General features: G+C 36.1%; 1 protein-coding gene across 3 annotated transcripts in view; it reads right to left on the bottom strand.

Annotated features, from left to right (window-relative positions):
* ARL13B (ADP ribosylation factor like GTPase 13B) overlaps nt 1–25,836 on the bottom strand; it is an 81,603-nt gene that overhangs the window by 42,948 nt on the left and 12,819 nt on the right. The window contains exons 2-4 of one of the 3 annotated variants that reach the window (XM_036850859.1): nt 21,308–21,425; nt 16,475–16,545; nt 9,847–10,096 (exon numbers count right to left, since the gene is read on the bottom strand). In XM_036850859.1, coding sequence (XP_036706754.1) covers nt 9,847–10,096; nt 16,475–16,529 — 305 coding nt within the window. In that variant the 5' untranslated portion in view covers nt 16,530–16,545; nt 21,308–21,425. The remainder of the gene's footprint in view (nt 1–9,846; nt 10,097–16,474; nt 16,546–21,307; nt 21,426–25,836) is intronic. The other 2 variants (XM_036850858.1, XM_036850860.1) reach the window with 2 other exon arrangements.

Genomic DNA, 25,836 nt, shown 5'->3' on the forward strand with positions numbered 1-25,836 from the left:
AGCACATATTCCAGGCATATGAAACAAATAGTACAAAGACCCTGAGGAGGGTATAACTTACTCCATTCAAAGAAGAATGAGCAGTACAGTTGTATCATAGTGGGAAAAGAGCAGTGAGGTAAGAGATGAGGTTAAGAAAGGTCAGCAGGGGCTAGATGTAAAGCTCTGTAAGTCTGAAGTTTACAGCAAGTGTAATAAAGGCAAAGCTGTTTTTTGGCCTGGTAGTAATGTTATGTAATTTATATTTGGGAAAAAATCATCCTGTCTACTGTACGGAGAATGGGTCAGAATGGATTTGGGGCAGATGAGTAGAGGACAAGCATATAGGTATAGAAAACAATTAGAAGGCTAATGCAATAGTCCCAGTTAAGAGATGATGGAGGCTTCAGCTAGGATGGGAGTGGAGGTGGTGATGGTGGTAGCAGCAGTACTAACACTCAAGACTAATAAAAAAACATACTTGCTATGTCCCAGCATTGTTCTAATAATTTTACAATTTTACCAACAAGAACACTGAAGTACAGCTAGGTTAAGTAACCTGACTCAGGTCACAGAAACTGTACACAGAGGACTGGGATTTGAACCTAGGCAATCTTATTCCAGAACCAGTTCTTAACTACTATATACCAAGTTGTAGTGATGGAAAAAAAAAATTAGACTAAAATGTGATAGATTTAACAGGTAGAATCTACAGGATACTGATTAGATTATGATCGCTTTTACTGAGATGGGAAAAGACAAGATATGAAGGTTTCAACACTAGGGGTGAGAAGGAAATCAAGAAATTCTGTTTTGGCCAATAGAATCTGAGATGACCATAAAATGTCAAAGTGGAGGTTTCTAAGATATTAGCTATATCAGTAGGAACTCTTGGGAGATGTCAAAGCTATAGATTTGGGTCATCTGAGTAAATAAACAGTATTTAAGGTCTCAAAAATATCTAGATGCAAAAAGCTGGGATATTCTAAAAGAGCCTGGGATATTCTAAAATTTAGACTTAAAGCAGAAGAGGAGTTAACAAAAAACACTAAGAAGGAACCATCAATGAAGTAGGAGGAAAATCAAGAAAAGTATGCTGTAATGCAAAAGTGCTAAAAGGAAAACAAAGTTGAGGAAATAGTCAATTTTAGGTAAAATAAGAACAGCAAAGTGACAATGGATTTGGCAACATGGAGATAATTTGTTGACTCCAACAAGAGCAGTTTCAAGGAACTGTAGGAATGAAAGCACAAATGGAGCATGTTGAGGAAAGAATGTGATATAAATAAGTACAGAATCCACTACAGACAATTCTTTCCAGAATTTTGAATAGAATACTATAAAAAGGAGTCAACATGTGGAGAGAGATGTAGAGCCAAAGGATTCCACAATACTTAAAGAAACACAAGAGCACATTCTGCTGATGGGAATGATCCAGAGAGAGAAACTCGATATAAGAAAGGGGAGGAATAATATATTGGGTTGACCAAAAAGTTCCTTCCGTTTTAAAGTAAAAATCAAAGACACACTTTTCATTTTCACCAAGAAATTTATTGAACAACATATTCACCATTTTGTTCCACTACCTTCTGCCATGTTTCAGGCAACTTCATAATTCCATCTTCCCAAAACTTTTTATCATTTTGAGCAAAGAACTGTTCCAGGTACCTTTTACAGTCTTCCAGGGAATTGAAATTTTTTCCATTGAAAGAATTTTGTAAAGACCTAAATAAATGGAAATCCGAAGTGCAATGTCTGGTGAATATGGCGGATGAATCAGAACTTCTCAGCCAAGCTGTAACAGTTTTTGCCTGGTCATCAAAGAAATATGTGGTCTTGCATTATCCGGATGGAAGATTATGCGTTTTCTGTTGACTAATTCTGGACACTTTTGGTCGAGTGCTGCTTTCAGTTGGTCTATTTGGGAGCATCACTTGTTGGAATTAATCATTTGGTTTTCCAGAAGGAGCTCATAATAGAAGACTCCCTTCCAATTCCACCATGTACACAACGTCACCTTCTTTGGATGAGGACCGGCCTTTGGTTTGGTTGGTGGTAGTTCATTTCGTTTGCCCCACGATCTCTTCCATTCCACATTATTGTACAGTATCCACTTTCCATCACCTGTCACAATTTATTTTAAAAACGGAACGTTTTCGTTACGTTTAAGTAGAGAATCACACGCGGAAATATGGTCAAGAAAGTTTTTTTCGCTAAACTTACGTGGAACCCAAACATCAAAGCGATTAACATAACCAAGCTGGTACAAATGATTTCAGCGCTTTATTTGGATATTTTGAGTACGTTGGCTGTCTCCCGAGTGGTATAATGTTGGTTGTTCTCAATTAATGTCTCGATTTGATCACTATCAACTTCAACTGGTCTACCCGACAGCGGAGCATCGTCCAGCAAGAAATCTCCAGCACCAAACTTCGCAAACCACTTTTGACACGTTTGATCAGTCACAGCACCTTCTCCATACACTGCACAAATCTTTTTTTGCGTTTTTACCTTTCTTGAAATAACAAAGCATAACACGCTGAAAATGTTGCTTTTTTCCTTCCGTCTTCAATATTAAAATGGCTACACAAAAATTCACCAATTTTGATAAGTTTTTTTTTTTTAATGCACGCTGATATGACAGCTGTCACACACAATCTAACAAAATTGTTTCGAATGAAGTTAAAGACAACTAAGCGCTACTAGAGCCATCTTACGTAAAAAACCGAAAGAACCTTTTGGCCAACCCAATACAATAATAGAAAGGGATGGGATCTTGGACAGGAGCAGAAACACTTCTTCCATATTATAGGAGGGAAGACAAAGGAATAAAAGCAGATAACTGAGCAAATTTGGTGGTGGGAAAATGAGAGAATTCTTATGTAAACAGGAATATGACTATATATGTGTATATATATATGTCTCCTAACACTATTAAATAATTTTTAACTTATAAAATATAAAGAAATTGAAGAGTTTTCTACTGTGTCAGTTACAAGCATTACCGGAGAAAAAGATGTTTCCCATAGGTCAGCTTCAAATGTTTAAGGAACATTATAAAAAAAGATAAATTTAAAACGAGTGATAAACTCCCCAGCTAAATCAGATGGTGAGAGATATTTCTTCTGTCCCTTCTAAACTTGTGCTATATCCTTTAATGTAGTGCCTTACTGATACTTGTTTATAATTGTTCCTAAATTATTTATCATGAAAACTGAAAATATCGAGTACTATTTAATATTCATTAGCATAATTATATCCAGATAAGTTCAGAAAATAGTAATTTTCTAGTAGCAGTTATATCTAAACATACTGCTTTTAAAGCAAGACTTAATCACAGAAAGATTCATAGCAGAGCAATATATCACATACAATTTTCACTGTTATATTTCAAAAGCACCCTAACCTAAGCAACATAAACATATTTAACTAATTAGCTGCTGAACATTTTGTTTATTCACACACAATAGGCACTAAAAGTAGCCATTTTTTCCTTAAAATTACTACCTTAAAAGAAAAAAATTCTTAAGCATTGGAGGCACATTATTAGGAATCTATTGGTTCAGAAAGTATGCAATAATTATTTTGAGCACTTGGGCTCCTATTCTTACCCACTAAGCCATGTCATTTTCTGTAATCAAAAGCTTCATGTAGCTTGAATTCACATATGACACTTTAAAACTGGCTCTCCTTGGGGCTTCCCTGGTGGCGCAGTGGTTGAGAATCTGCCTGCCAATGCAGGGGACACGGGTTCGAGCCCTGGTCTGGGAAGATCCCACATGCCGCGGAGCAACTAGGCCCCTGAGCCACAACTACTGAGCCTGCGCGTCTGGAGCCTGTGCTCCGCAACAAGAAAGGCCGCGATAGCGAGAGGCCCTTGCACCGCGATGAAGAGTGGCCCCCGCTTGCCGCAACTAGAGAAAAGCCCTCGCACAGAAACAAAGACCCAACACAGCCAAAAATAAATAAATAAATAGTTTTTAAAAAAACAAAAAAACTGGCTCTCCTAATTCACCTCTACCTAGACACAGCATATCATCAATAGTAACTATTCATATCCACCATCACATGCACAGAAAACTAGTAAAGCACTGCACTAGGTGCTTTAAATACATTATTTTAGAATTCACATGACAACACAAGTATTAAAATCCTTATTTACAAGTGGAGACATAGAAGTTCGGGAAGATTAAGTAACCTACTCAAGGCCTGGCTGACTCCAAAGCCCATGGTTTCCCCTGCACCAGTAGATCTCAATTTTTGCTGTGCAGCAGAGAGATCTGGAGAACCTGTGAAAAAGCCAGAGGCATCTTTGGCCCCACCCTAAAAAATACAGCAGGTCTGGCCTGATGCTGATACAGGTGATCCCTGGATAACATCTTGCCGCCTAACGACACTGTCGACAGGTTTTTTTGTTTTACAATAGAGCGTGTTGGGACAGGGGAGGGAAAGGATGGGAACCTCTACAGGCTCTTTGTGCATAAATTACCTAGGAAGTCAACCAGCTGAGAAGCTTTACTGTAAACTACAGCTGCTATTAGTGAAGCTGGATGCCACTACAAACAAAAGGAAGCCCTCAGTAAGGAAATGTAGAGGTGAGTCAACAGTATAACTAAATAAAGTTGATGAAGATGAAAGCTTGGTAAGTTTCCGCTGAAAGAAAAGAAATCTTAAGCCAATGGGCCCTATAAATAAAGTGAGTAGGGGTTTCAGATAGTAAAAATAGTAAATTAAGGGACCCACCACGACAACTAAGGATCAAGTGATTAAGTGACATAGGTTGTCCATACTTCCATACTTATGGGTTTCCAGAATTCTAAAAAGGACCCAGGTTCTCCTATTTCTTATTGAAAGGTCTGACTTAGTGAAAGTACATTTGACTCAAACTCTAAGAACAGTATTAGGATAACCCATAACCTAATTAACTTCTCTTGGGCACTTACAAGAAAGAATATGACTCAAAGAAACTTGCAAACTAACAGTTTCCTGTAATACTGTCTAGAAGAAAGGTGAGTCAAATAGGCATATAGAGGTTGGAGACGAAAGTCTGATATCAATAAAAAAATTATCAATAAAAACCCTGCTTATTATTTCTCCTAATATAAAAACTCACTGCCATGTTTTTTTTAACCTCTTTGGTCATGAAATCCTTTAGGAATTTGATGAGAGCTAAAATCTGCTCCCAAGAAAAATGCACATGCACTCAGAATTGTGTATGTGACTTCAGAGGGTCTTGGGAAGCCACCCATGGTGCAAAGACCTCCAGGTCAAACTTTTTTTTACTGAAATGTTCATAACACCTAGCCAGATCATATATGGCATATTATGTTTTCTTCCCTGAGTGAAACTCCTATACATTTTTGTTGTGAAGCATCTAATTTGTGAGGTCTGACCAAAAGTTAAGTTAGGTCATATAACTCCACAGAAAAGCAGACAGTATATAATGAGAAAGTGGCACCACTCCAAGAGTTCAAGTATGCTAACACAGTAGAATTGTTATTATCCTGGTAGGAAATTTTAGCCTGTGGATCTCCAGAGTTATTTCAGTTATAAGTATTAGGAGATACAACCACAAAAAATGAAGGGTAATTTACAATCGCTCTGAGGGCAACTTTCAAGACTGTACTATAAAGAAGAGCTGCAGAAAGAACATGTGCCTTCTTATATAACATTGGTGTAACCTTGCGCTGCTGAAAATTTCAATAGGTTAGGATGTTTAAAATACCTCCTAGCTCAGCCCTTTCCACAAGGAATCAACAAATAGTACCTTGTATTATTAATGGAAAATTTCTACGGTGGATGTTGAGCTTAAATTTTGAAATTACTACTGATTTCAGTGCTACTTATACCACTGCAAAGTTGTTTACTTTTTCTCTTGGAAAGGTCTTCTTTATCTGTCAAGACTATCTAGCATTAGAGCTTTTAATAAATAATTAAATTATAAATGGTTAAAGCAAGAGTATGTATGTGGTGGTGGGAATGTGAGGGTAGGTAATATAATTCATACCTTAATTAATCAGAGTAGAGGTTCAAGTTAATCTATAGTAGACATGAGAGAAGAAAGACTTTCTATTCTAGGTAAATAAACAACTCAGCATGATAACAGAGCCAAATATTTGCATGGCATCCATCTTTACTTTCTTTAGAAGGAATACAAATCACTTTTACCTTTTTACCAAAATGGATTCTTGGCATAGACTATACGAAGGTCCACATTATAATACACAGCTGAATACAATCACAGAATTACTATATTTTACAGTTACTTTTATTAAAGAAGAGTCATTTAACCACTAAGTCCAAAGAAGTAAAGTGACCTGTCAGGGTCATAAACAAATACACAATAACTTTTAGAATCCAGGTTTCAGATTCTCTGTCTTCTCTCTAAACCCATGTTTTTTCACCTTTTCACCACTTCTTTCAGAGATTTTGACTGGAATATTATGCTGATTAAGCAGTAAATACTATAGAACTGCCAAACAGAAATTCTGAGCTAATAAAACACCAAAGCCTAGTGATCTACGACTCTGACCTTTCAAGAGAACCCTCACGTCTGTGACATAAAGTGAAATGTGACTGAGGCTTCATTTGCAATGACACATGCTGTCAGACTGCTGTGCAGAATCAGGTCAGGCAGAGCTAGAGTGTCCAGGACCTGCTATCGTGGTCATCTACTCTGCTTCCCATAGCCTGAATGAATCCTGCTCTACCAATTTGTAATTTCATGATTACAGACAAGATAATAATTCTTCAGGTTTCTTTCCTTCTGTTGAATGACTGAATCTTCTCAGAGGTCTGTTGGTGTTCTCTGTTTGCTCATTATTAGAGGGTGGGAAGAGAAAATTACCAAGGGGTTGAAGTGAGTTCTGAGAGGCATTGTAGGTCCTAAATCAACTAGTTTAGGCTCAGACAGACAAGTGGTGATCAGAAGAAATTAGATGCCATAATAGGATTTTGCAGATGAGAGGTCCAGATGTCCGTGGGCAGGAAGGAAGCAGCTATGTGCAACAAGGAGCACTGTAGCCAGCCTCCTAATTCAGGTAGCCTCCCCTACATCTCCACACCAGCTAGCCCCTAGCACTCAGCTTACTAGGGCTCTACTGGACGCCCCTCCCACTTACTATCCAATGGACTTTTCAATGCCATACCTATTATGTGCTAGGGTTACATCAGTTAAAACACAGACTTTCCTATCTGTGTGGAGCTATGGAGGCAACCTGAAGGACTTTGAGCAGAGGAAAAGTAAAATGATAAAATTTGCATTTAAAACAGAGCTCTCAAGTACTTTATCTATTCTTGCATTGTTTCACTTATTAAAGCATGTACCAATTTTGTAATTTGAAAAATATCAGGTAAAGAAAAGGGCTCCTGCTAGCAATGTGGAGGAGAGCTTAGAGAATAGGCAAGACTGCTACCAGGGAGACTGGTTAGGAGAGTAATCAGTAACACAAGGGAGAAGTGAAGAAAGGCTGAAAGGAGGTAACATTAAAGGGAATAGAGAGGAGTAAAGAGACTCAAATGATATTAAGATAGTAACATCAATAAGACAAATTAACTGTAGGTCAGAGAGAAAAAGGTAAACAGGAGAACTTCCAAATATGGGACTTGGGTGGATATTCAAGACGGATTTATAAACAGAAAAAAGGGTGGGATAGAAAATTTTATGTATTATATGAACACTGCATACATTACATGTTTTACAAAAATATGCACAGGAAACTCATCAAAATGATAGCAGTGGTTGGCTCTGCATGATAGGTCAATCATTTTTTTTTTTAAACCTCATTCTTTCCTACATCTTCTAAATTTATTAAGAATATGTACTTTTTGGGACTTCCCTGGCAGTCCAGTGCTTGGGACCCTGCGCTCCCAATGCAGGGGGCGTGAGTTCGATCTCTGGTTGGGGAGCTAGGATCCTACATACCGTGCAGTGTGGCCAAAAAAAAAAAAAAAAGAGAATATTTACTTTTTAGTAAATTTTGTATATTTTTGAAGCACACACATCTCAAAAAGTTTACCTTTATTAATAAAAATTCTATGGTTGTAAAACTCCTTTGAGAAAAACTCATCAAATGGCAAACCATTCCATATTTCATAAACATATTATTGATCCATAATTAATTCTCATGTCTTTGTGAGATTGCATTGACTATGAAATTATAATGGTGAGCAGTCATCCTAGTTGTGAGTTGGTTTTTTTTTTCCAATTCTGGAACTTCATTAGCTGAGAGAGGTGACAGAACTGAAAGCAGGTATCTTGCTGACATTGGATTATTCAGTAAATACTGCAGACACAAACTGCATGCCTCTGCCTCAGGGCTTTGCCACATACATCTATCTGCATGACTGACTCTCTCACCTCCAGTGTCATGTTCTCAATATGACCTAGTATGATTATCCTAATTTTAAGAGTAACATGCCCCTGTCACCACCACCACCATAGGATTCCTGATCTTCTTTTATCTGCTTTATTTTCAATATACTTATCACCTAATGTACAATTTATTTATTACATTTATTGTGTGTCTCACCCCCTAGAATGTAAGCTACTGAGATCATACATGGAGTTTTATTGTTTTTGTTCCCAAAGGTATCCCTATCACCAGAACAATGTCTAGCACATAGTGGATGTTCAATAAATATTTGTTGAATTAGTACATGTATGAATGAATAAATGCATGAGAGAATACATGAATAAAAGAATAAAATAAATAACTATTGGGTTAAAAAAAGCACACTCAATTATTTTACAAATGAACATCAGTCATTAATACTTTTTACTGTAGAAGTCACTGGTTCTCTGCTTAAACATTTGTAGAGACTAATTTAGTCTATGGGTTCAACAAAGTTTACTCTTTGTATACATATCTATTAAAGTCTATTTCATATTCAATAAAGGTGAGAATTAATTATATATATATCAAATAACTTCTTTAATTAGTTAAATGTATAAAAATTAAACAGTATAAGCTTAACAATAAATGATACAATAAAGTTTTACTTTTTGTAATCAGAGCTTCCAAACTGCCTCATTTAAAAATGTTCATTTATTACTGAGGACCACTGAGGAACTCTGTCTTACAATTTCTCAGTTAACCATGTGATAGGTTGCTCCGGGGTTTTTTTAATCGTTAGTAATGAAACACAAGAACGAGGGAAAAGGGACAAGAAGGCAAAACACACATTCCGCTTACTCCAATTTTAAGAGCAATTTAAACTACTTTCACTTTACTATGTCTCAAAGTTATAGCACCATCTGGTGTTTACTATGCAGAAATGCTATGAGGGCGGGTAGTGCAAAAGTCCTTTGTCACTTAATTTTTTAAAAATGTTTAGGCAGCTGGACAAAATGATGCTAAGCATACAACTAAGTTGATAATGGCACAGATCACATGTTCAGTTTGGAAATATAGTAGTAAAAACTGAGAAATCAACATGGCATTAGAAGAATAAACCATCTAAATAACTTTCAAACAAGAATACTCTTCAAGAAAAAAAGGACAGAGGCAAAACATAAATAAGTTATTAAAAGAGGAAAATAAATTGAAAAACATTTTAGAACCTTGTTAATAGACCATTTGCAAAATCTGACAAAAATAAATGATCAAATAAAACAAAGAGTTTACATTTGAAAACCCAGGAGATCTAATTATAAGATTTCTTCATTACATAGCCTCTGCCCTTAACCTCTACAGATAGCATTATAATAAGGCCTTGGTATATTAACAACTCCCAGTAAATTACATACATTTTATCATACGAGGGTGTGACAATTTAGCTTATTCAGTATTTTGTAACTTAGGTAAATTTCTTTAATGACTTAATGCTGCTGTCTCTACATTTTACAATAACACCAACATTACTTACACCAATATAGGCTTTCCCGATATCCTAGGATGTCTTATCACTTCTGACATTGTCTGTTTTGTCTCTTCCATTCTCTCTTCATCACTCGAATCCACAACAAATATTACCCCAAAAGATTCAGCATAGTAATTCTTCCAGATTCCCCGAATTCTTTTTCCACCTCCCAAGTCAAAGATGGTGACTTCAAACTTTCCTTGTCTAAGGTCAATTTTGGAAAATCCAACGGTAGGTGCTACATCTTCAGGATACTCTGTTTCAAATGATATAAAAGAAGGAATCTTGAGACTTTAAATTAATAACACTAATTTAACTTCACAACTTAAATGACATAAATGTGTTATTCATCATACTTTAGTACTAAATAGAATGTTTATTATTTGCTTACACAATAAGCATTACATCTAAGCACATTGGTTTGGGGGAAAGGTAGATAGATACTATAAAATATCCAACTAGAATTTACAATCCTTGCAGATAGGAATTTCTGTCTGTTTTTTTTGCTTGCTTGTTTGTTTTTATTGATATAACCCCAGTTCCTAAACTAATGCCCACCATATAACGGGTACTTACTAAGGAAGTGTAGAATAAATAAACCAATGAACTCTTGCCTTTAAGGCCACTGACTCCCCAAGTTACAAACAATAAAAATTTCAACCTTCAACACCACAGCCATCCCCAAGGACCATTACAACCTCTGTGGAGTTATAAAGAAAAACTAAACATTTAGAGAATAGTCTAGAACAACAAAATAATGGGAGAAGCTATAAAGAGTATAGAACCTTTCTTTTTTAATTAACTGAATTAAAGCTGTAATTGGAATAAAGAGACTTTTAAGGACAGCTTGCAAATACAAAGAGTAGATTTTATTTTCTTCTACAAGAATAGAATACAGGATATTCTCATAAATTTATAATTGAATTTCTTTGGACTTCTGCATATGACAGCACAAAGAAGAAGGTACAGGATGTATACAATTATAACTGCCAAAGAGCGGTAATGACAGTAAGAGATTAAAAAGATCACTAAGGTTCAAGCCTTGAACTAGGAGCTGGGAACCTAGGCCTTAAAGCTAGGTAGGATTTAGACAGTCAGATGAGTGACCTAAGTAATAGAAATGGTAAAGGCAAGATGCACGAACAAGTTGAACATTGTAGTTGGAGCAAACCCTTAAGCCTGAACGCACACTGAAGAGGGTTCCGAAGATAGAGAATTGGGAGCCACGGAAGGTATTTTAGCAGACCAATAACATAATTAAGGTGACTAAAGTAGTCTTCCTTGAGATTCATCTTTGCAAAAGTCTCTAGAACGGACTGAAAATGAGAGTGATAGCCACTTTTTGGAGAGGTATGGAAATAAAAATAGAAGAATGGCAAGAGAGAACTCATGAAAGATTAACAGAACCAAGTGACTCAGTGGTTACAGAGAAGAGTTCAAACTTCATGTCTGTCTCTTCCATTCTCTCTTCATCGCTGGAATTCACAACAAATATTACTCCACTGAACTTTGTTTACAGCTGCACGGTCAATACAGTGGCCACCAAACTACATGAGGCTTTTAAAACTTAAATCAAATAAACTTAAATAAAATAAAAAATTCAGCTCCTCAGTTGTTCAAGCTGTATTTCAAGTGCTCAAAAGTCACATGTGGCTGGTGGCCCACCCTACTGGACAGAGCCAATATAGAACATGTCCATCATTGCAAACAGCTCTACTGAACAACACTGGTTTAGAGGGTCTTATCATTCCCACATTCAGCAAAACATCTGCTATTACAAAGATAAATTTGAGAGGCATTTGCTGTTAGGTGTGACTGAGAAGCAGACTTGCAATGTACCATTCCCTTTCAGCAAGCATCTTAATGCAGTTTACACAGCTCCCTAGAAAGTTAATAGACATCACAAGTCACATTTTTAAAAGACCTGCCTTATCTAGAAGGAGAAAAAGGCAAGTTTAGAAGCAATATAAGCAGCTATGTATTCCAAAAAGAGAATTAAACTAGACATTTAAAAATGTGGATCTAGTCCAGGCCAGACCTGGCTTCACAGTTAAAATAGGCAGCTGTCTTTGAGTATGATTTGAAAGGTACCCCCAGGAAATTATCAGTGAAAATAAATCAATTATCCTGAGGAAGGGATAAGGGAAATAACACACACAGAATACCTACTCAGTACCAGGACTTTGTTAGGCATTAGAATGCAAAGATGAATAAAAAAGGGTTGCTGTCCTCAAAGAATATCCAGTACAATTCAGAGAGAACTGTGTTATTCCCATTAATGGGAATAACACAAGAACCTATATGTTCTACAAACAAGTCTGGAGAGCACAGTGTGAAGGTATTATGAACTGCACTTTTATGTCCCTGCCAAAACTCATCTGTTGAAACCCTAATCCCCAAAGTGATGGTATTTGGAGGTAGGGCCTTTGGGATGTAATTAGGTTTAGGTGAGGTCACAAGGATGGAGCCCCCATGATGGAATTAGTGCCCTTATAAGAAGAGACATAAGAGAGCTTGTTTCCTCTCTCTCTTTCCACCACATGAGGATACAAGTGAGAAGATGGCTGTCTGTAAACCAAGAAGAGGGCCCTCACTAAGTAGTCGACCATACTGGCACCCTGACTGCAGTCTTCTAGCCTCCAGAACTGTGAGAAATACCTGTTGTTTAAGCCACTAAGTCTATGGTATTCTGCTATAGCAGCCCAAACTAAGATGGAGGGCATTCAAGAGAAAAAGGGTAAAGAGAAGCTAGAGGTGAGTCATGGCCTAGAAAGGCTTCAGAGAGGAAATGAAATAGGAGTAAAGTCTTAAAAGACAAAAAAATTATAACAAAGAAGGGAGAATAAAATTCCAAGCAGGGGAACAATGTAAGCACAGATAAAATGATGGCACTAGTCCGAGGAAACCAATTCATATTAAGTAATTTTTTCAAGGTTACATGGTAGACAGAGCCAGGACTCAAATTCAGGTATTCAGGACTTTAAAAGCCTGTTTCTTTTGATACATGGAACACCCTCCCCAATTTCTCTATTCTTTCCTCTGGTTCCTACTCATGATTCTGTGTTTCAAGACTCAAGACTAAGTGTTCAGGTTACAACCTTTTCTGTAAATCCTTCTCTGATGATTCCTTCCTACTTTCAGTATCACCTACACCATCTATTGTAATATTCTGTGTTTTACTGGTCTCCACAATAGCCTATACCTTCCCAATAGCTGGGAACTATCTTTGTATCCTTAGCACTCAGTACAAAGCATATAATTGCTCAATACTAAAACACCAGACTGCTAGGACAGCTGAAGCTGCTGTCGTTATGTCCATTCTTCCATATATTTATCCATCCATCCATGCTTGTAATCATTTATTGAGGGCCTGTTATAAATCAGGCATCATACAAGAACCAGGGAGTACAAAGACATATGGTCCCTAATCCTGAGGATTTCAGTAAACCATATGTGTTAAGACAATGCCTAGAAAGTTCAAGATAAAATGAAAATATATAATCAATAACTATTTATTGAGCTTATGTTATATGCTAAGTACTATGCAAGGTCCTAGATATACAAAGATTAATAAAATTTATTAATATTTTCTGATCTTATAGAGCACTTATATAGAGGGAAAAAGAGGAAATATATACATAAACAAATAACTACAGTATAATAAGATGTGTTAATGTCAACAATGCTAGGGACCAATTTACACAAAGAATTTTCCCACCCAAAATAACAACAGTTCCTTAGAACTATTAGGAAATAATACTGGAAAGTCAGAGAATCCTGGATTTTTTAGCTGAGCACATGGCTGTTCAGGATAAAGAATGCAATCCCCAGTCTCTATGGCAGCTAGGGGTGGCCCTGAGAACAGGTTCTAGATAATGTGCTTGTGGTATACTGTTAAATGTTTAACTGGCTTTGGAGGCTGTGGAACTCTGATAGGTAGTGTTTGCCAATTGTCATGGTGTAAATACTCCTGCTATGGACTATTTCAAACTACCAATATGAGGAACCTGAACATACAGTTTGGAGGAGAGGTGCCTAACTGGCTCTCGTTGACTAATATGAGCTAATAAGAGCAAGTAGCAACCAGCTCTGGAACACCATGGGTTCTAGCTAATGGCCTGTGAACAGCAGTGATGTGGTGGCTTCTGGTTCACATACTTTAAAAAAAGAGAAGGACAGCCTCCCTTTGTCCTTTACTTCTTCCTTCCAGCTGAAATGCACATGTAGTAGTGAGACACCTTGGACCAGGTAGGCAAGGGAGAACACTAGGAATGGCAAAGCAAATAGGAAAAGGAACTTGAGTCTCTAATACCGTAGAGCTGCTATGCCAGCCCTAGACTACTTTTCCCTGTGCTGTAATATGAGAGAGAAATAAACTTCTATTTTATTAAACCACTGTTATTTTAGGCTTATTTGTTAGCACAATTGAACCTATATCCTATTAATGCAATCACTTTGACAGCCATGAAGAAGAGAAGCTGATTGAAGGAAGTGAACCTCAAGATAGGGAAAGTACTCTTAGATTAGGAAGCTATAATAAAATTATAGATGAAACACTAAACCCAGGGTTTGGACGCAGACAACGGCAATACAGTAGGAGAGGAAGATTATCTCAAAAGAAAGGAGGAAATATACAATAAAAAATTAAAAAAAAAATTTTAATAAAAAACAAAACAAAGCAGAAAAGAGCCAGAAATAAGCTAAGAGAAGCCATGGGAGAAATGTTTTAGGAAGACTGCCTACTAAGACATGGCCTGAACTGGGACACCAAAATAAGTAAAACTGCCCTTGGGGAATTTATAGTCTGGAGAGGTAGAGTAATACATAAAAAGAGGGGCAATTAAGTAGCTATAGAAGTAGATACAGATAAGAGTAGACAAAAACAGAGGATGTAGTCAATTGTACTGATGGTGGTGGTAAGGGGTGAGGGCAGCAGGAGATCAGAAGAGACTTCATAAAGAAGGAGACTATAGGACAAACAAGCATCTTTAGAGATAAGTAGATAATCTGTCTTTAAGGATAAGCTGATATTCTCTTTAATAAGGCAAGTGGGAACAGCATAAACAAAATCACAAAGGTATCAAAAGGCTCAATTTGAAAAACTTCAAGTCGTTCTGTATAACTGGAATCTTTAAAAAAGGAAAATGGTAAGAAATCAGTCACTGGAGTAGGCTGAAGAGTAAATACGAAATGAAAAACAAAAACAGAGCCAGAGGGGAGCTCAAAGTTGAAGGCAGCTTTGACTTGTTGTTCATGATGTGACACCTTGAACATTTTCTAAACTCAGAAAAAGAAACTAATGGAGGTGGGATTCAGAAGGAAAAGGCCTGATGGAAAGAGGATGTTCTAAGTACACGCAAATAATTAGACAGTCTGATTAGCACATTCCTGGATCCTGCTCCCTTGAACATAAGGCTTTGAAGGAATGAAAGAGAAAACGTTTAGATAAGGTTTCATGGCCTGCAGGCCAAATCTGGCTAGCCACCTGTTTTTACATGGCCCTCAAGCTAAGAATGTGTTTTACAGTTTAAAATAATTTCCCAAAAAAACCCAAGGATAATGTTTCATAACACATCAACTTTTAGGGTCTGTAAATAAAGTTTCATTGGGACATGGCCACGCTCACTTGTTTACATATTTTCTATGGCTACTTCTGCACTACTATGTCAGAGCTGTGTAGCTGGGAAAGGGACCATATGACTCTCAAAGTCTAAAATATTTACTACGTGGATCTTTACAGAAGAAGTTTGCAAACCCTTGGTTTAGATGGTTACAGTGAGTGCTTTGCAAGGATATAACCTAGGTGACAGCATGAGGGCTACAAAAAGGCTTTAGAAGACTCCTCAGACAATAATATACAGTTTGCATCTAATTCGGGGGTGACAAAATGTTTTTCTCCAACAGCAAGTTTTGCAAGGTGCCAATTTTCTTTCACGAATTTCCATAAATAAAAGCTTCCTATCTGTCACGCATGATATCTAGTTGCAAAATCCATTTTCAGGAACAAATATATGTTAGGTTTTCTCCCAATTCATACCCTCAAGATGTCTGGCTCGTGCTACATCTTCTGGGTACACAACAAACTCACTAGTATAGTACCTCTATATTGTAGTTACAAAGCATTAAATTAAGACTAAATAAATACACCCAATGAAATGTAATATAAATGACATAAAACCCTTTAACGTATCTTTAATGTAACTGTAAAAATTACATATCATGTTGAAAAAAAAATCAAGAGATGCAAAGAGAACTGTGCTGGCTAACTGTATTTCTACCTCCCTTTCATTTAGCTGTAGCCCTGTGACTAAATTCTGGCCAAGAAAATGTAAGTAGAAGATAGGGATCCTTAAAAGCAGGGGCATGTCCTTTTTTACTTTTTCCTTCCTACTGGCTACAAGACAGCTGCGATCCCTCTTAGCTGATCAAAAACCTCGAGGAGCCTATGCATTCATTCAAATCTGAAACATAACAGGCTGGTACTATTAAGCCAGAGTCTATTCACCATATTAGCCTCAAGTATACTAAGAATATAAAGTAACAGAGTGCACAGTATATGTACCCAATGAATATGTAATAAAGCAATTTAAATAAATAAATCAGAGTAATTTAATGATAAAATTTTCCAGCTTACCTCCTTGGATTCCCTTTGCTGTTGCCGTTTTACCAGCATTATCAAGTCCCACCATCACAAGAGTCACCTTTCTTAAAACAATAAAAATTTAAAAATCACTTTGAGTCAGTTAAGTATTGGGGTAAAAATAACAGCAGATTCATTCATCCAAGCAACACTTAAGGAGCATCTATATGTACAAGACAATCTGCTGGATGCTAAGGGGTACAATGATAAATAAAATATATATTCAAAAAGCAAAATTCTTGAAAAATACCTGTAAAGTGTCATCCTTTTGTTCTCTAAGCAAAAAAAAAAAAAAAAAAAGGGGAAACTGTACAGTAGATAACGTGAAGGATAGAGACGAAATAAGGGATAGAAGAGAGAAAGCAAGGCAGGGAGATGGATCCTAGCACGAGTTATTTATCATGTCTAAAGACTCAATTTTCTAGTTAACTGAAGTCTAAGGATTAGCACAAATTTGTTTTTTCTTGTGAAATTACATAAGAAAAGAATGATTGTTAGGTTCTTGACACTACTAGTATGCTCAACTGTTTTTATATATGCAGCACCTTACCAAGTATAAGTCTTAAACATAGTATAGTAACATGACTATTAATCTAAGCGCTAACATATTTTGAAAGAGGATTCCTAAATTATAAAGCTTAAAAATGTTTCTGATGATATAGCTGAACTTCACAGAGTTAGAAAAAAAATACAATCCAGTTCAATTTTACAATTGAAGAAACATAAGTCCAGAGTCATAAGATAAAACAATGAATTGGCTATAGTCAGAACCAGAACCTAATTCACCTAATTCCTAGGGACTTCTCAAACCTGGGGCAGGTTATAAAGGAACAAACCTACTATACTGGTCCTATTATCTCAGCGATTCACTCCACCACTAAAGCTCATTTCTGTTCCAGGCTTAACTACTGCTTAGTATAAATGGTGAGACCATCTATTAACACCATTTTGGGAATATAGAGAGAAAGCCACAGCATAACTGGGTCACATTCCCATGGGGTAGAGTCAGGGTTTCTGCCAAGTACAGTCATTCTTCACTGGCAATCATTCCAAGAAGGGTTAAAAAACAGAACTTAGATGGCAAGAAAGGGTGTTTTTTCATCTGTGTAGGCCTGGCTCTCTTGGATCTGGACTTCTTTATTAAACAAATAGTTACTGACCATCTTCTGTATACCATACACCAGTGTTCTAGGTACCTGAGATACACCTGTTTATTTAAATAACCACAACAACAATGAAAAACAAAAACTGATAGAGAAACCCTTCCCTTATTAAACTTACATTTTAGTTACAGGAGACAAACAATATAATAAATATAGGAAATAAGTAAATTATAGGTTATGTCATATGTTAGAGGTGATCAGGTACTATAGAAAAAAGAATAAAGTAGAGCAGGATATGGATTGTAGTTTTACATAAGGTGATCAGGGCAAGCCTCACTGAGAAAGAAGGTAAAGTCTGAGCAAGGCCTTGAAAGAGGGAGTTACTTATGCAACTATCTGGGGCAAGAGAGTACAGCTGGGGCAAAGGCCAGGAAGCCAGTGTGGTAAAACCCAGTGAGATAGGAGCAGGGAAGAAGGACAGGAAGTCAGAAACGCATCAGAGGCCAGATAACGTAGGGCCTTGTAGGCCATGGTGAGGACTTTGGTTTTTGTAAGTGAAATTAATTTACTCTTCATGTTAATTTCCTTTGTTATCCAGGAGCCTTAGTCTTTTGTAAATGCTTCAACCATCCCTGTATACACCATGAAGAATAAACGAAAGTACGTCTATGCTTGAGTCAGTGGTAAGTCACAATTAGCAGCATCCCCACACCCCATTCCCAGTCAGTCAGTGGTGGGGTCAGTGGAAATGCCAAAGAGGCACACAGCAGATTATGAATTTATGGATCTGAAGTAGTATGTGAGGTCTGGGTACTTCTATCCACGGGCAAGTTTTACCTGTATTATCAACTTTGAAAAGTATGTTTACTTCTTAAGGAAGCTTTGAGATATGTAGAGTATAACTCTACTATTTTGTTTGAAGAATTCATAACTTCCAAATATCAAAGAACAAAATTTAAGTACAAAATAAGTTATTAAATAAAATATAATAAATGACTATCCAAAAAAGATGGATTGTATAGCATTTAAACAATATTTTGGATAACTGATGTTACTAGATATATAATGAATTAGACTATAATAGTAAAGCTAATTCAATTGCTCTTTAATAATTTATTTCAAGATCTACAGTGCTTCAAACGTCACCATGACCAAAACAATTACTTTTGGGGAACAAATCCCCATTTTCTGCTTGTTTGCATCATTTATGCTGTAACTATTCATTAGGCACCGATTACACAGTAGCAAACAAACATCCACAATCCCTAGCCATCATAAACCTTAGAGCCTAGCAAGAAAAGAGGCATTAGAGATTTATGAGTGATGACTGTTGTAAAGGGAAGCACAGGCAGGCACAGGAAGAGAGAGCAGCTGACCATGCCTATTCTAGAAGTCACAGAAGACCATACTGCAAACATATATCGACTGGGTCAGCAGTTCCTAGGAACATCATGGATCCTTTTCCCATCCCTTATGAGCCAGAGTAAAACATCTCAAATATACCTTTTTAAGGAAAATGGCCCTTCATTCTCTACTACTACAAAGGTAGCATTTTATGTTTCCCCCCCTCCATTCTTGTCAAGATTTCAGTTTAAAAAAAAAAATCACTGTCCAAATAATTACTTTTACACATTTTGAAACATTACTCTTAAAGCAGCTATCAAGGAAAAATGTTAGATTTTACCTTAAAAGCTTTCCTTTTTTAAACAGAATATTAGGTTCAAACAAAAAAAAGTTCTTCAAACACGAAAATCACTTTGGAAAATTATAATCATGCTGAGACTGACACAAAATAAGTCTCTCTGGATTTCTATTTTTATTTTGACTACACTTGCAAGTACACAGTTAATCTTTAAGATCATTATGCCATATACTTGAAAACACAGCTTTAATTAAATATTTGAGGTAATTAAAGCCTTAATGAAAAAACATAACATTAGGAGTACAAATGAAAAATCACAGCATGAATTACTGCAATGCCTGATAACAAAGCATTAAATTTATACTTTCAGAATAGAATGGGTTTAAAAGGCTAACAATCACCTAACACTCAAAATTCTATGGAACTCTTTAAGCACTGAATATATTCCATCTAACACATTTTAAAATGTACATGTCATTATAGCTTTTTAAAATAAGATAAATTATCACTGGGAACAGTTTGGCTGTGATGCTATGTAACAACAGAGAAATAAAAAACTATGTTTTTTAGTCTTATGATTATTGATCAAATAGTCCTTCAATTGAAAAAATAATAAACAATGTTCTTAGGTTTATAGTGTCTAGAAAGTTGACACTAGCAATAAAAGCAATCATTTAGTCATTTGGTCAGGCAGTAATTCAATAAAAGTACATAAGGCATTTGAGTACTATGGACACAAAAATGCCTGAGACATGATTTCTATCCCAGAGTGCTCATCATCTAATGAGAATGACTAAAATGTAAACAAATATTTGTACATTATGACACTATGACAGTTTAAAATGCTTATCGATATATACAAGATGCTAAAGGAATACTGAGCAAGAAGACTTTATTCAGCCTAGAGATACAGGAGAAGGTCTGGGAAGCTTCTTACACAAGGTGATGATGCCTCAGCTAAGTTCTTAAAATGTAGAAGTTTGCCGAGCAACGGGAAGGTGAAAACAGGAGGAAGGACGAAGAGGTTCCAGACTAAGAACACTGCCTGAGAAGACACCACACCAAGGAGGTAAGAACTGGCAGGGTGATGAGTTGTTAAACCCAGGCATTAAGAGCACATCTCAGGAAAGCAGCCTTAAGCAAAAGGAGAACATGCTTGTTAACATTCATACACAATCACAACTCAATACAACTGTGTATTGAGTCTAAAAGGAACCCGACATACTTCTACTTAAGGAACCAGTATCATAATATAGGTAATAATGTGGCCTTCCCAGAAGTTGAAAGTGATCACTTAGCTCTTATTACAGTTATCCCTGAGTCTTGAATTATATACCAAACTAGAAAGGCTGACACGGAAAGGACTCTGTTGTAAGATGTACAGTATGTTTCTACTAGTAACAAGTAACATATAGGGATTGTTGGTACTCTGATATATAGCCACAAACTTGGTGTTAGAGCAGCCTGTATTCAAATCCCAAAACTGCCATTTCCAAGCTATATGACCTGGGACACATTATTTAACTTCTCAGAATTTCATCAGTAAAATGGGCTAATAAAAATATCCATCCCATAGGGATGTGGTGAAATTACATCAGACATGCAAGTAAGGTGCACAATGCTTGTGGCACACAGTAAGTGCTCAACCTATAGCTGTTCTTATTACAGAATAAAATTCAAGACAGGGAGTCTACAAATGAGACCAGCGAGATGGGCAGGGACCAGATTATAGAGGAGGATTAATGGGTTCAGTTTTGCACATGTTGACAGTAGTGCTTGTCTCACACTGAAGTCTGACGCTGGAGGAGAGACCTGGACTGGGATTATGAGACATATACGTGGTAGTTAAAACCATAAGAACAGATGAAAGAGCACAGAAGGAAGAAGAGCCAGGGGACAGGGGACACAGAACCCCAAGAACCTTTGAAGAAACCCTTAAAATTGTAGCCAGAAAGAAATGACACCAAAGAAATGGCAGCGATGGGAACAGTTTCCAGAAGGGTTAAGAGATGAACAATATCAAATACTACAAAGTTTTGTAAAATAAAAGTATCCTTTTGGTAATTGCCACAAATTAAGTACCTCAGAAATAAATGCTCTCAGCTTTTCCCAAACCCTGCAATACCAACGCTTTGAATTTATATGGCGTGTCTTGATAGTTCAAAGCTATTTTACCCTATCATTTATCTTCATGCTCTCCCTGCAAGTAGAGCAGATACAAGTTACCCAAGGTTACAGTGCTAATAAAAATTAGTTAACAGCAGTTTCCATGGGAAGTTTAAAAACAATGGTTTGTAAAAATAATTATTATTATTTTAAAGGGCAACTTGAACCATCTCGTTTATCCTAAAATTTACTCACATTTATACACACACACACACACACACAGATACAAACCAGATAGCCAGGTAGTCTGGCTCATTTTCATCAAAATATTTTGGAATTTTTTCCCCACATTTCAGTCTATCACAATCATAACCTACTTCCTAGAGCTAAGAGAAGGTAGATTACCTAGTAATAGGTAGATTACTAACGTTATGAATTGCATGCTGTTAATAAAACCTAACCATGATGTTAATGAAAATCTAATAATGGCATTTTTCTGTTTAAAATCCTTAAACAGAATCAAATCCAAACTCTGCAGCCTCTTCTGCCACTCCCCAGCAAGACTTTAAGGCTGGGGTTTCCCCCAGTCCTTCTTGACCATGCATGTTAACACAGCAAATAAACCTTAACTTTTTCATGCAACTTTTCATACAGTCTTCTCAACTAGAACCTGTCTTAACTCTGCAGCCCCAGGATCAAATGTGCTGAGCATACATCATGCATCTTTACTGAATGAAACAATACAAACATAATTTCTGATCCCCCATTTACTAAGTAAACACTAAGTAAAATTAAAATATATAACTTTAAGTTGAGAACATACTATAATGGATTTAATTTATATAAATCTTCACATCAAAGTAACAGTTCAATATTAGAGAATGTAATTAAAATTACCTATTTTCTTACATCAAACTGACTGAAGTTTTCTGAATAAATTTACATGCTTATGGTTTCAAGGTAATAATTAACAGTGAGAAATATTTTTAAAACTAAAGTAATTCTGAGTTAAAAAAAAAAAGTAGGGATTAAGAGAGCCAAAGACTGTTTTACATATTTTATCTCAGGGTCCCTCTTTATACAACAGATATAGAAATTAATATGTCTAAAATATAAGCCACATAATATTAGCGTTTTGAACTTAGACTCAGAAAACATTTGAATTCTGAATCTTTTCTGAAAGATATTATTACAATCTTTTGAACATTTACAACTCTAAACTTCCTCATCTGTCAACTAAGGAAGACAATACTTCAAATGAGATAATTACATAAAAGCTATTTCTAACTTCAAAAATGTTATGCAAGTTAAAATAAAACACTTCACTGAAACACTATGAAGCAAAATTTAACACATCAAAATTAATATTTACTACTTAAAATATTTAAAACTACATGAAGCAATTTAACAAATAACAAATACATATGAAAAGGGACTTGGGAATACTGTTTTATGATATATGTGTGAGAAAACAAAAAACTTACCACAAAAAAAATTAATACAATGAAAAAATTTTACCAAAAACATTTATGTTGTGATTCTATTATACAAATGCACTATTTTCTATTTTTTTTTATTTTGTAAATTTAGATTTTTTTTTCACACACACACACTGTATTTTATTTTTACAAGAGATAAATAGACTGACACCAAGCATTGTACATGGATGACCACAACAAAAACAACAATGATTGCAATTACCAAACACGAAACACACTCATACTATGTCATAATATTGACATTCAGTCCAGTAATCCTCCACTGTAACAGCTCCTTTACTTTGCAGTGAAAATTGATTTGTATATTCTTTGCCTCTGAGTCCTTGTGGGATTTTTTTTTTTTTAATTCAAACAGAAAGTCACAAAAATTATACTCATCCTCATCAGTTCACTCAGTCCCATGTAATTAATCTTTTTTTTTCATCTTGATTTTTTGTTAGCACTTTAATGAATTCATCAGTTTTTCATTAGAGTTCTAAAAATGCTTATTCATTCAGTTCAGCAGTACAGTCAGTTACCAGAAACCTGTACTTGTCAGAGTCTTTTCCATGAATTTCTTGAAGATGAAACCCTTTTATAGGAACATATTTGCAAAAGCATCAGAGTACACCCAGAACTGTCTGTAAATGACAAAAGACTTAAAAATGACCACGGTTAAAGATTTGATGAAAGTTCATAATAATGCAGTTGACAAGAAAATTAGTTATTTCTGAGATATACATTTTAAAATAATAACTAGGATTATGACTTATAACATTATACCAGAACATGTAAGATTTTTAGAAATTTCAAGTAATGTCTGAAACATTTATATTAACATATTTCCATACAAATAACCCAATGAAAGTTTAGTATTAGTTGTTTTGTTTGTTTGTTTTTTCATACTGCAGGTTCTTATTAGTCATCAGTTTTATACACATCAGTGGATATATGTCAATCCCAATCGCCCAATTCAGCACACCACTATCCCCAACCCACCGCAGTTTTCCCCCCTTGGTGTCCATATGTCTGTTCTCTACATCTGTGTCTCAACTTCTGCCCTGCAAACCGGCTCATCTGTACCATTTTTCTAGGTTCCACATACATGCGTTAATATACGGTATTTGTTTTTCTCTTTCTGACTTACTTCACTCTGTATGACAGTCTCTAGATCCATCCACGTCTCAACAAATGACTCAATTTCGTTCCTTTTTATGGCTGAGTAATATTCCATTGTATATATGTACCACATCTTCTTTATCCATTCGTCTGTTGAAGGGCATTTAGGTTGGTCCATGACCTGGCTATTGTAAATAGTGCCGCAATGAACATTCGGGTGCATGTGTCTTTTTGAATTACGGTTTTCTCTGGGTATATGCCCAGTAGTGGGATTGCTGGGTCATATGGTAATTCTATTTTTAGTTTTTTAAGGAACCTCCATATTGTTCTCCATAGTGGTTGTATCAATTTACATTCCCACCAACAGTGCAAGAGGGTTCCCTTTTCTCCACACCCTCTCCAGCATTTGTTGTTTGTAGATTTTCTGATGATGCCCATTCTAACTGGTGTGAGGTGATACCTCATTGAAGTTCTGATTTCCATTTCTCTAATAATTAGTGATGTTGAGCATCTTTTCATGTGCTTCGTGGCCGTCTGTATGTCTTCTTTTTTTTTTTTTTGTATGTCTTCTTTGGAGAAATGTCTATTTAGGTCTTCTGCCCATGTTTGGATTGGGGTGTTTGTTTCCTTAATATTGAGCTGAATGAGCTGTTTATATATTTTGGAGATTAATCCTTTGTCCGTTGATTCGTTTGCAAATATTTTCTCCCATTCTGAGGGCTGTCTTTTCGTCTTGTTTATGGTTTCCTTTGCTGTGCAAAAGCTTTGAAGTTTCATTAGGTCCCATTTGTTTACTTTTGTTTTTATTTCCATTACTCTAGAAGGTGGATCAAAAAAGATCTTGCTGTGATTTATGTCAAAGAGTGTTCTTCCTATGTTTTCCTCTAAGAGTTTTATAGTGTCCAGTCTTACATTTAGGTCTCTAATCCATTTTGAGTTTATTTTTGTGTATGGTGTTAGGGAGTATTCTAATTTCATTCTTTTACATGTAGCTGTCCAGTTTTCCCAGCACCACTTATTGAAGAGACTGTCTTTTCTCCATTGTATATCTTTGCCTCCTTTGTCATAGATTAGTTGACCATAGGTGCGTGGGTTTATCTCTGGGCTTTCTATCTTGTTCCATTGATCTATGTTTCTGTTTTTGTGCCAGTACCATATTGTCTTGATTACTGTAGCTTTGTAGTATAGTCTGAAGTCAGGGAGTCTGATTCCTCCAGCTCCTTTTTTTTCCCTCAAGACTGCTTTGGCTCTTCAGGGTCTTTTGTGTCTCCATACAAATTTTAAGATGATTTGTTCTAGCTCCGTAAAGAATGCCATTGGTAATTTGATAGGGATTGCATTGAATCTGTAGATTGCTTTGGGTAGTATAGTCATTTTCACAATATTGATTCTTCCAATCCAAGAACATGGTATATCTCTCCATCTGTTGGTATCATCTTTAATTTCTTTCATCAGTGTCTTATAGTTTTCTGCATACAGGTCTTTTGTCTCCCTAGGTAGGTTTATTCCTAGGTATTTTATTCTTTTTGTTGCAATGGTAAATGGGAGTGTTTCCATAATTTCTCTTTCAGATTTTTCATCATTAGTGTATAGGAATGCAAGAGATTTCTGTGCATTAATTTTGTATCCTGCAACTTCACCATATTCATTAATTAGCTCTAGCAGTTTTCTGGCGGCATCTTTAGGATTCTCTATGTATAGTATCATGTCATCTGCAAACAGTGACAGTTTCACTTCTTCTTTTCCAATTTGTATTCCTTTTATTTCTTTTTCTTCTCTGATTGCTGTGGCTAGGACTTCCAGAACTATGTTGAATAATAGTGGTGAGAGTGGACATCCTTGTCTCGTTCCTGATCTTAGAGGAAATGCTTTCAGTTTTTCACCGTTGAGAATGATGTTTGCTGTCGG

Source organism: Balaenoptera musculus, chromosome 4 (genome assembly GCF_009873245.2).
Source record: "Balaenoptera musculus isolate JJ_BM4_2016_0621 chromosome 4, mBalMus1.pri.v3, whole genome shotgun sequence".
Taxonomy (NCBI): Eukaryota; Metazoa; Chordata; class Mammalia; order Artiodactyla; family Balaenopteridae; genus Balaenoptera; species Balaenoptera musculus.